A 12,535-nucleotide genomic window follows, 5' to 3' on the forward strand; every position below is an offset into this window, starting at 1 on the left:
ATTAAATTCCAAAATTTTGGGGTTTGTGAACAGTTCCAAGAGGTTTATGCTATACATGTGAGCCGACCAAATCTCGGACTTTTTTGTGATCGGGTACGAGTCTCCCAAGGCATTTAAACCCTCGGGTCTTGGTCGCCCACCCTGCATAATATATATAATATAAGCAATGAAGGGCGAATATAGGGATTCATAACTATGCTGCATTAAAAAAAAATTCCGTAATTTTTAAATTTAACTCAATTCAAATAACTAACAGACATTTTGTAAAAGAAGTAAACCTTTGTCGAGGTTAAACCCGTCGTTTTCGCAAACGGTCCTCTTATCAATTTTGTTTTATTCCTTCATTAAGGGGCATAAAGTTGTAGGTAAATGCATGTAAATACTGGAAGTAGAGGTAATGTCCAACTCATTATTAATGATGGATTACTTTTTAGTTTAAAACGTACGTAGCTTTAGTCGGTCTGATACACTAACAAACAATACCGTATGATGTACCGTAAAATGTAGAAAACATGGATTGGGTTGGATTTGGGTTGTTAGGTTATATGGGGTTAGAGTTGAGTATAGGTTAAATTATGTGGGGGGTTAGGGACAGGTTAAGTTACATTATGTAAGATTAGGGACAGGTTAAGTGGGATTAGAGTTACGAGCAGATTAGATTATGTGGGGTTAGGAACAGGTTACTATAATTATTATTACGTGGATTTTAATCATTTCTACAAAAAATCTTAATGATGGTTTGATACTTCTGAATTTGAATCCTCGACTATTTAGCTCCTATAAGCTGACATTATGTAAGATTATAGACAGGTTAGGATAGGTGAGGTTAGAGTTAGTCATATTAAGTTAGGGACAGGTCAAATTACATTATGTAATGTTACATACAGGTTAGGTTATGTGAGTTTAGGGACAGGTTAAGTTACATAGGATAGGTGGGGTTAGGGTTAGGGACAAATTAGGTTAGGTGGAGTTAGGGATAGGTTAAATAATATTAAGTAAGATTACAGACAGTTTAAGTTAGGTGGGGTTAGAGTTAGGGTCAGATTAGGTTAGGTGGAGTTAGGGTCACTAACGCAGGCTTCATTGCCATCCTGTATTTTTTAACAATTTTATATTAAACTAAATCATTAAGAATCAACTATCATTATTATTATGTGGATTTTCATAATTTCTACAAAAAATCTTAATGACAGTTTGATACTTCTGAATTTGAATCCTTGACTATTTAGCTCCGATTAGTTAATGTCGAAGCCATTTCTTTGTGTAATATTGGTTCTTAAAATCACAGGGGTATTCATGATCCTTGTGTGAACCCTGTTAACTCTTAGGTTATGTCAGTTCAAGAAAAAAGATGAATGTAGGTCTGTTAGAATCAGCTACTTAACATTGCCCGATCTATGTTAGTTTTTAAATCAAACTGAATAGCACTGTAGTTAGAGTTTTAGCCGTTAGCACTTAGGTAACAAATATGGTTGACATGAATTGAGATGTTTTACTGGATTCACAAACCAATTATTCTATCTCCTCCTTATCTGGTCAGTCAGATATTTGTCTTTGATTACATAGGGCGCAATTTATGTGCTGTATAATATGTCTAACTTCTAACATTCAATGAGCTCTTCTCCTATTTCATCATGCAATTTTTCACACATATCTAAGATTGCATTTTGAATCAAAGTATTGATTAGTCTTATCTTTTGAGTGACTTTTGGTACTTTGTAAAAATACTCTTCCTTCACAAATGAAAACAAAAGCTTTATGAGCAGTAACAAATCTTCAAAAACTATTAAACCTTTGACAAAAGTTTTTAGTTGCCATGCATCATGTGTGACACACTACAGAGAAAAACTAATATGTTAGCATAGAAATAAGAACAGGGGCATTAGGCTTACCGAGTACCAACCATTTTCGACTCGACTTAACAAGCTCTAACATACAACACAAATCTTGAATCCCCTTATATATATAATTTCTATTATGTAAATTATTATTTCTAAATAAATAAAGCAATAATGTTTATAAAAAATATTTAGCATTAGATGTTTAAGACCATCCAAAATTTATGACTAGCTAAATACTTGGCATTTTAACCATTTTTTTTCTTATTTCATTTCTCATTGACTACTTTGTTATTCTTACACATTTGGTTTTACGTTTGGTTCAATGAAACCTATCAAAAATACTCTAGGCAGTTAGTGGTTCTCTTTCTCTTTTTAAACATTATTTTTAATTCTATGTAATTTCATCCAATCACTTATGTTCCAGTGACTTTTGACACTGAGGGTGAAATCTACCTACTATGTTTGTCTACCCTTTTTAACTTATTCTTGTTAAAATTGCAAATCGCTCCAAGAAGAGCACTTCGGCCTTCGTCTTCAATTAAAGGAGGCGATGTTAACTTCTCTTCACTGCAACCTGAAAAACATTAATCCTGTTACAAATAAAATATAAATTAAATTATTAAAGTTTCATCTCATGCCAACATGGATACAGAATGAATAAATAAAAATGTTTTTTTTTACTTTTGTAAATATTCCTTTAAATTTGTTTCCTACTCTTCCTTTCATTATTATGGTTATTTGTATCATTTTAATCCTTTACTATATTGAATTTTTTATAAACACAATTATATGCAGTATTTGTTTGATATTACTTTACAAGGGAAAGCTACAGACATGGGATCCAGATTTTACTGAAACCATTTTTGATGATAGTCATTCGAAAAGTATTATGCATGTGGCCACGCATTCTTTCTAATGTGCCCTAGATGTCAAGAATCACTTTTAATTTAATTTTTTAAAATATTATATTTTTGTGCTTTCGTCATGCATGTATTTCAAGGTTATTTATCAGCAGATTTGTATTTTTATGTAGAATAAGAAAGTAATATATCGGATTGTATTAAATGAGGTTAGATATATATCTAATATCATTTCATATTTCTCAGTATTAAGAACCTATAGCTGAAAGATGCTTTGTTTAAAAAAAATTAGTTTGTTAGTTAGCCACGTTTTTTTTTTCTTTGGCTTTAATTTTTTGTAGACCAGGTTTGTGCAATTATGTATAGTTTATCAGCTTATAAACCCCTGTAAAGTATTCTTTAGATAGTTTCGAAGTATCACCATTTTTATTACCACCAATTCTGAGAAATTTTGGAGACAATTCAGAAAAGCAAACATTTTGCAAGAAATTTTTTTTAAACAAAATTTGTACACAGGGGTTTTCAGGAATGGTTAGGTTAGGGTTAAAGAACCGTTAGGTTAAGTAGAGTTGTATTAAACGTTTGTCAGGGTGTTCTGTTGATGACCAAAACACAAAAGGTTATAAGAGCATTGATTTGTTTTTGAGCTCGATAAATAAATTTATGTCAATTTTTGCCCGATCGATTTTGTGTTACCTGGGAGTGCACATTGTTTGAGTTAGGTTAGGTGAGGTTAAGGTTAGAGATAGGTTAAATATTAGGTTAAGGACAGATTAGCATTAGGGTTAAAATAATTTATTTTTTATGCCATTCCAGTGAGAAAATAAGAATGAAACCAACAAAAAGACTTGGCATTTTTATTTATTTATTGTTTTCATTTTTTTGGTGGGGGGACGGATTCCTCAGAAGCAGAGGTCCCACTGCAACCTGCTTATTTTTTCAACTATCTAATTCCCATCTAGGGATTCCGTGTTCTTCGCTGAAGAAATTTTTGAAGGGGGTCAGGCACGAATTCAGAATCACTGAGATTTGAACCCCCCCGGGACCATTAATGAGTGCCAAGTTTTAACCTTGTGACCATCTCTCCCCGTATAAACTCAAAGGTGATAGTGAAAATCAAACCCTCGACCATGGATCTACTAGCGTAGAGTCTGATGCCTTTCAAGTTTATATGCACTAAAAAAGCAGTTACGGACTTAGATGTTAATTGTGAATTAAAAGACTTAGAAGTCCATGTGAACTGTGACTTAGAAGTTAACAATATTAATTTGAAAATGAACCTGAATTTTTAGAAGAATCTTTGCTTGAAATACTTTCAGCCTTGTTTGAAATATCTATGCTACCATTAATTTCATTGTCTTCCTTCTGAAAATGACAGAGGAAAAATTAAAATGATTAAATTTGAACTATTTATAAATACAATTGGTAAATATATTTACTATTTGGGCCTTATCCTTAAAGCAAACCACTAATTTACCATCATAGTTAAGCATTCCATACATCTTCTTCGTACGAATATTTTGACGATACTGCAACAATTAGTTCAGAATCAACACCAATTGAAAATTAAAAACATAGAAAAATAAATTAGGCTCTACATGATGAGAAATAAAAAGAAAATCTATTCAAACCCGAAAACTTTATTTCAATTGATCTTATTTATATTAATTGATTGATATATAATTATGTAAAGTTCTTGAGATGACAATTCTATTCACACTCATGACCTTCGGCTTAATACGCCACTTGAGCTATTGACTTCACACCCCTGGTACACAAACTCATCTCAGCCTACAACTTTTTTCAAATTTGCCACTTTTACACACACTAATTTTTCAACACTTTACACCAAAATTATAAATCAATTTCAATTATAACTTTGGTTAAATAAGACCAAATAAAAAAAACATATTGATTAATATAATAATTACTGAAATACCTACACTTCGCTAACAGTTCCCGTGGCCACTTCATGAGTCGCCAAGAATCGAAATAATTACACAAAATTTGATTATATGGCAACAAGAGGGAATTGGAAAAAAGTTGTAGATTGAGATGAGTTGGTGTCCTGGGAGACTGAAATCACGATAGTTCAAGTGGTTAGAGCAGTGGCATATTGAGCCGAAGGTTGTGGGTTCAAGTCTCGCTTGTGACACAAATTTTTCATCTCACCCATTTCATATAAAAATGATGAATCAATGTAAAACATTACTTTGGTTAAATAGGACCAACTATAAGACATATGGCTTATTTATATAAATAAATTTAACACAATATTATACCTTAACTTGGTCTTCATTCAGACGCTCCAACAATTTAGTACCATTTGAGAGAAGGTGTTGTTTTGAGGAAGAAGTGAGCTTTAAGAGTGGTTGTGGAGCTGGTGGTCCTTGGTGAAAAATTTGACTATTCAAAAGATCTGTTACAGTTGGTAGTGCTGCTTTGCTCCGAGGGCACAAAATCGACTCAAGGACAGACTCTGTAACAATCGTTCAGAATAAAAACACCATTTAAATATCGAAATGATAAACGAAACCTTACTGAAAACTGGAGGGCACTCAGTGATTTCTTTCAAATGTACATCGGTAAAAGGTTTGCCAAACAACATTTCATAAATAATAAGGCCAAAACTGTAAACATCAATTGCCTGCATTGATTGTATTTGTTTTACTTTCACAAAACTTTCCCTGTAGTAAGAAGGAAGAGCAAAGAGTGAATTTTCTAAGTCTAATAACTTTACAACATCTCCATCAAGGGTTACATTTCCTAAATGTAAATGTCCTAAAAAAATCCAAGCAGTATTAACAATTTTTATTATTATTAAGGAAAAAAAATATAATACCATGATAAACTCCGTTATGATGTAAGAAAGTGAGGATTTGAAGAATTTGAGAAGCGATTTCAATCACCTTAGGAACTGGTAACAAATTCTTCAGTTCTACACTCCTATATTTTCTAAGAGCAGATGTAAAATACGGAGATTTCACACCATACATCATATCCAAGACCGAGCCACACTTTTTAGCCTGTTTTATCACCCAGCCTCCATCTTTACATATCCCAACCTTTGTTATTGGTATTATATTTATATGCTGTGAGAATATATAAACAAAATTAGTAAAAATTATCTATATTGTAAAAAATATGTAGGTTTGGGAAAATAATGTATTTTCTAAACTGAAAAATCTTCCTACAGCATGTTACTAATTTACTCAAAAATAAGCTATCCTCCTATTATATCCTATTCCTGAATCCTTCTCTAATCAGGTAATTTATTTTAAAATTTCAGAATAAAAATAATGACAATGTACCTTCAAAGTTGTCAGAAGATTGAAAGTCACAAGTCATCGGCAAATGACTGTCAATCACTACCGATTACATCTGGATTTAAGTCTAATTGGGAAATTCAGTCACATTAAGAATTTGTTAGGGTCTTCAGTTGATGAATAAAGTACCAAAGGCCATTTGAACGTGGATAGTTTTTGGGCTGAATACAGTTTTTTGTGTGACAATTTTTACATTAAGTGGAGTATGCATGGGTTGGGTTAGGTTAGGTAAAGTTAGGGATGGTATGGTTAGGTTAGATAATATTAAGGTAATGAATGGGTCAGGTTAGGTAGGGCTAGGGTTAAGATTAAGAAGGTTAGATTATGTAGGATTATAGTAAGAATTTTTCAGGATGTTCTGTTGATAACCAAAGTTCAAAAGATCATATTGACATGTGTAAGTTTTTGGGTTGGATACAAACATTTATCTGTATGATCATGTTTGCACAATTGGTTTCACGTTACTGGTGAGTGCACTTGGATTGTGTTAGGCTACGTAGAATTGTATTAAGAATTTATCAGAGTATTTTACTAATGGCCAAAGTACGAAAGGCCATATAACATGAATATGTTTTTGAGCTGGGTACATATACATATTAATTCTGTGTGCCAATTTTTGCCCCATTGATTTTGTGTTAGTAGGGAATGTGCATGATGGTTTGGATTAAGTTAGGTAGGATTAGTGTTAGGTACATGTTAAGATAGATTAGGTAGGATTACATTAAGGGCCAGGTTAGGTTCAAGTAAAGATAGGTTAGGTAGAATTATGGTAAGGCACAAGTTAAGCAAGGTTAGGACCAGGTTAGGTAGGATTAGGGACAGATAAGGTTGGGTAGGGTTAGGAAAGGGTGTGGAGAAGTTAGAGGGGTTAGGGACAGACTAGATTAGGTTAGGGGCATGCAAACAATGAAGAATGTCAAGACTTCTAATAACTGGACATCATGACAATTTTACTTTCACAAGCATTATTCCATTTACTTTACTACTTTACTAAGAAAATAAGAAAAGTATTTCTAATAAATGGGCAAAGATTTAAAAAACGACACTTTTCAGTGGAAGATAAAAGGAAAAAATTTTCTTTCTGTCATAAAAAAAAGTTGAAGCCAAGTCCATGAGAAAGAGAAAATTGTTATCCTTGTATAAAGACATATTTATTCAAATTCAATTCATTTTTTTACTTCCAACTAATGTACCTAATAAATTTTCTATATGCGGCCCTTCTAAGAAGCAAACCCCATTTTATGGCAGTGTCCAATTATAAGTTCAAATGTACATTTCAGAATTTCATCAGAAACTTACTTAATATTAAACAAGAGTAAAATATATATGATACATGATCATACAGATAAAAACACATGTTTACATTTCAGGGTCCCAAAAATAAAGAAAAATTGAACAGTTCTTAAAAATAAAATGTTGCACCTGTAAGCTTGCAAATGATTTGAGAACGGATAATATTTGCTTTTCGTCTAAGAACTTGTCCGGTCCAAACGGGGTCCATGTTAATATGTACTCTTCTTTATTATTTGGTTCCAAAGTTACAAGGTAGTGCTCCTTTCTTAACCTCCAGCCCAAATGTGGTAACTGTTTCACTATTTTAACATCCAACTCCCCCCGCAACTTGATGCACATCTGGGTTTGACCGAGGGCTAAAATTAAATAATTTTATATCTATTTCCTGTTAAATTAGCAAATTTAAAATTAAAAAATAAATACCGTGGTAAAATTTGTAGTTGTGTGGATCCAGAAATTTTTTTACTCCAAGCTGACTCGAAAACAAAGGATCTTGCAGTATCACATCTAAATATTTCTAAAAATAAATTACAATTTTCAATATAATTAAAATCATACAAATATTACTATTAATATTTACTTGTAATGCTACTTGTCTTTCAGCAATGAATTCCCTATCCATATTTCCGATAATTTTTTTTGGTGGAAAAGGAAGGGAAATGCCATCCGCTTGGAATTCCTGGTGTAGAGATAAGAAATCATTGTACCTCCTTTGAATATGCCAGCTGTTCTCAGGAAGCAAACCCCTTTGGACCCTAATCACGTACTCCTGGACAAATAGGAAACCAACATTTTGACAATATTATTTATTATGATAGTAACTCTATAAAATTTACCTATCCTCCAAATAACAAATATAAACTTTAATTTTTCTATTTCAATTATATGTTCATAAAATCTGAATTTGCAGAGTTGTTAGTATAGCACATTTCTTTTTAATTGATCGTAATATGAAAAAAGTATTTGTACCAAACTCAAGGTTGTCGCCCTTGTCCATGGCTTCTTAAACAGCCGCTTAAACCATGGTCTTGCCATTCGAGGTCACATACCCAACTTCATCACCAAGGAATTGGATACCCTCCACACCCTCCAATCTTTGTAACCTGAGACTGCTCCTAGCTGAGCGGTATCAGACAGGCCAGTACCAGAGACCAGGGATTAGAATGTTAAAAGTCACAATCTGGGTTAGTGTTTGATAGATGGACAGACTGCGATACCCATCACCTGAGTTCAAAGTCTGAGTCAGAGGTCTAGTCTTCCTGAGGAGTTCATTAGAAAAGGGTTTTCGGCAATCCGCCACCTTCAAGACCTACGACCCAGCCCAACAACTTTCCTCCCCAATATGAAGACTGTATACTGAGAAATAAAACTGAGAGTAAACCAGGGGCACCACCCCATAACTGGAGGGTTCTATTAATGCTTCTTTCCCAAGAAAGACAGCTCTACCTCTTTAGGCCAGGAGAGAAAGAGAGATCTGGACCACAATATTGTAAAGAAGTCCTGATCCTTAATTAACGAGAAATTGGACCTCCCGTACGACCAAAATTGCTTTTTTACTTTAATTATCGACAGGTTGATGAGCCATGAGAGCCTAGTTGGCTGACTAGTCAAAGCAACTGCCAAGCTAACAGTTCTGGGTTCAAATCCCGGTACAGTATTTCGACCCAGGTCAAGTGGACATTAATCACTTCGACAGCAGTAATTTTAGGTAGGCTGTGTTCAGGTAATGAGAGGATCCGGCCTAAATAAGAGAGATGAAGTATTAAGTTGTGATGTTCTGGTCTGATATGGACAGAAAGGGACTATTTGCGTAGAATGACTTGCCCCCAAATCAAAATAAAACCAAAGATATCATAGGGAAATTTAAGTGATATAAAAAGAAAGATAAAGCAAATCCAAAAAATGTATTTAAAAGAATATATACCACATCCCCAAACCCATCACCTTTAAAATTTACAAGTTAACCCAACATTATCCATCACCCAATTTCAATTAGAAGGAGGGTCGCTCCTGCCCCCAACCTATCCGTTGCCCCCCAGGTGTCAACTCCTAATATACGTCAATCCTGGGGGTGACAAGGATCTGTTGATGTTTCCAAGTAGCGCACCTAGTACGGAATAAAAGTCGGGAGGTAAAATAATTTTCTAATAAAGAAATGTAGAAATGATTTGTAGAAGCTGCGACATTGGAAGCTGTACAAAGACATTTCTTGTACCTCATTTGGTTCAGACATAGCATTCTTTTGTAATATTCATTTTCTCCATGAACTAACTGGACGTGAAAATTTGTGGACCTGTAGACTTATTTATGATGTATTCTTTACAGTTCTTGGCAATGCGGGGACTGAGTCGGTCTCCAAATAAATTTGAAACCAACTTTTAAAAACAAAATTATGTCAATTTTTAGATATCTTTAAGATTATTTTTCCTGGATGACTTTCATATAGGTCAAAACCTTTTCAATACCAACTGAATTTTATTTGTTTCATCATAACCTTACCAATATTCACATTATTCGTGATTTGTGGAATATATTGGAAGCTGTACAGCGACATTTCTTGTGCCTTATTTAGTCAGAGAGACAGCATTAGCAGAAGAATAATGTGTCAGAGAGACAGCATTATTTTACTGAATCAGTCTCCAATGGAACCTTGTTTTAAAAAATTTATTACTTCAGTTTGTAGACATCTTTAAGATCATTTAGCCTAGATTACGTTAAAAAATAGGTCGAAACTTGTCAATACCAATTGATTTTTATATGTTTCATGATAACCATACCAATATTCACATTATTTGTGGAATACATTGGAAGCTGTACAGAGACATTTCTTGCACCTTATTTGGTTCAGAGAGACTGCATTATTTTACTGAGTCAGACTCCAAATAAATTTGAAACCGTCTTTTAAAACCTTAATTATATCAATTTATAGACATCTTAAAGTTTGTTGTGCCTGGATGACTTTTAATGAATGACGAGATCCAGATCATTCATGAAACAACAGTCAGATCAGGCGATATTTTGGACCATTTTCTTTATTCTTACTGTAGACATTATAATTATCTTTTAAGTAAATATTTATAAAATTATATTTTTAATTTTGTTTTTTTGCTTCTAGCATTTCAACATGTATTACTTAATACTGTGCTTGTACTATGCAATATCCTGACTCGTTCCGTAACAAAGAAACATCAATTTGTAAAGAGAATAATAACAATTGTGAAAAGGTCGTTTTATAACAATAATAATATTTAATTTAAAAAAATACTCACGGTATGCCCTTGGACGGACTCTGCATTTATGATGGTGGCTGATATGCTGACAGTGTCGTCCAGGTACACTTTGTTTATCAGCTTTCTTTCAAATATAGACATCTGACAGCAACAGTAACAAAATGTTAAATGTCTTATCGTTTCGTATCGAGACTCAACGGAGGAAATACACAATCGCGTCAAAGGCAGGATTGAAAAGACTAGAAAATAACTCAAAAACGTCGGACACGTGTGATAAGAGAACGGTTGAGTGACAAGAAAGGAAAAAAAACGTTGAGTGTTCTGTCATGAAAAAAGAGCGAACTGCGGGCAGGAAGAAAAAAAAAGATTATGTTGTAAACTTTAACCTCCGTTATAAACAAATGCCGACATTTGCTTACCAAACTGATCTAATCTGATCGATGATAAATCGATGGATTGATTATTTAATTTTCAAATGAAAAACTTTCACAGTTGAAAGTATAGAAATACTGGATTAACATTATTCCAACGCTATCAGACGTTATCATTTTTCCAGTAAAGTGTAATCGCGCAAAAACCTAAAGATAAGCTGAAATCATGAATTTGATAATTTTTACGTTTATTGTGGTTCTCCCATGATGAAAATCAAACCTTGGAAAGTGTGCTTTTTCCCCCCAAAACACTTTCCTCGGTGCTTTTACGCTCGTTTTTCTTGATTTGATAATTGCTTTACCGATATGGCCTATATATGAGCTAGTGCATCATATTCACAAAGGATATGTCCCAATGTCTCTGCTTTGCCCAATTACAAACATATAATCTTCCTCAAAACGCAACGTAACCGTAGAAGAGATCCAACCGCTGAAGCCGGACCTACTAATCAAGTCCCTTGATGAACTAGGACTTACCGGTGTGGTTTAAGCACAGAACGGGGGATACAGTAGCTCTTAAAGGGCGCAGTATAATACACACCCCGAGTAATACATCTATCTATTTATCCTCTTAACATTAAAACACATTATATAATCACTATGCCACCTTGGTGTATGCCCCCAGTTTTTGCTCCATAATCTCTGGGCAATTCTTAGTAGTGTCTTGGCCTATATAACTTCTCTACTTAAGCAATTGGTCAAGTATTACTGGAAAGTGTGTAGTGTAAAGACATTAAATATATTTGTTTCGGCATAAATTTTTAAACTCTGATGTCATCTACTACTAGCAACCATGGTGAAAGTACTCCTCTTTGGGGACATCCTAGGTGCTATTTGTATAACCTGTTGATTAATTTCAAAACTTATTATCCAACTTGTTAGCGCTGCTAATATCCAGCTGATAGGTAGTAGTTTCTTTCCACTTTGTATGAGGTGTCATCAAAAGCTCCTTCTATGTCCATGAAGTAACAGAGCACTATTTCCTTATTCCCTAATGATTTATCTATCTCTCTGCCCTATTGTTCAAGGCAGTCTCTGGAAATTTACCTTTTGTGCATGTTTTTTTGACAAGATATCCTTAATCTCTTGGCTTACAATTTTCAGCTCAGTTTTAGGAATTTTTAACTCCAGTTGCTCAATTTTTTTCAGAAATCGTCGTTCCTTGATTGTTAATTTCGACTGAAGCGGGCAGAGCGGGCAAGGCACTGCAAAAACAAAGCGATGCCAACATAATGACCAGGTTATGATAATTAGTAGCCGAGAATGGAAACTTTTGGTAGTGTCAAACTGAAGACTTGTGAAATTAGTCATTTTACCTTTATATTAAAAAAAAAAAAATGGAAACTAGTTGATCAATTTTTCCAGGATTCGTCGTTCCTTGATTGTTAATTTCGACTGAGGCGGTAGAGCAGGTAAGGCACTGCAAAAACAAAGCGATGCCAACATAATGACCATGTTAATTAGTAGCCGAGAATGGAAACTTTTGGCAGTGTCTAACTGAAGACTTGTGAAATTAGTCATTTTATCTTATAAAAAAATGGAAACTCCAGTTGC

At 33.8% G+C, this 12,535-nt stretch overlaps 1 protein-coding gene across 1 annotated transcript; it reads right to left on the reverse strand.

Moving 5' to 3' along the window:
* Positions 1-33: 33 nt before the first annotated feature.
* LOC106663352 (PX domain-containing protein kinase-like protein) lies at positions 34-10,962 on the reverse strand. The gene is made up of 10 exons (XM_014388145.2): positions 10,590-10,962; positions 7,901-8,089; positions 7,744-7,837; positions 7,450-7,676; positions 5,544-5,793; positions 5,243-5,482; positions 4,984-5,180; positions 4,141-4,230; positions 3,982-4,066; positions 34-2,415 (listed from the first exon to the last, which is right to left on the reverse strand). Exons 1-10 carry the CDS (start codon positions 10,689-10,691, stop codon positions 2,291-2,293), a joined length of 1,599 nt encoding a protein of 532 aa, XP_014243631.1. The 5' UTR covers positions 10,692-10,962; the 3' UTR covers positions 34-2,290.
* Between the last annotated feature and the right edge of the window lie 1,573 nt (positions 10,963-12,535).

This window comes from Cimex lectularius, unplaced genomic scaffold, assembly GCF_000648675.2.
Source record: "Cimex lectularius strain Harlan isolate CLEC.00 unplaced genomic scaffold, Clec_2.1 scaffold195, whole genome shotgun sequence".
NCBI classification, from domain to species: domain Eukaryota; kingdom Metazoa; phylum Arthropoda; class Insecta; order Hemiptera; family Cimicidae; genus Cimex; species Cimex lectularius.

What these genes read in the sequence shown, in the direction of transcription:
- LOC106663352 (XM_014388145.2), bottom strand. Translation starts at nt 10,691, where the DNA reads ATGTCTATATTTGAAAGAAAGCTGATAAACAAAGTGTACCTGGACGAC. An exon ending in TCATAACGGAGTTTATCATG is followed by an intron (nt 5,483 to 5,543) that starts GTATTATATTTT and finishes GGATTTTTTTAG; the next exon opens with GACATTTACATTTAGGAAAT. An exon ending in TGAATGAAGACCAAGTTAAG is followed by an intron (nt 4,231 to 4,983) that starts GTATAATATTGT and finishes TAATTGTTGCAG; the next exon opens with TATCGTCAAAATATTCGTAC.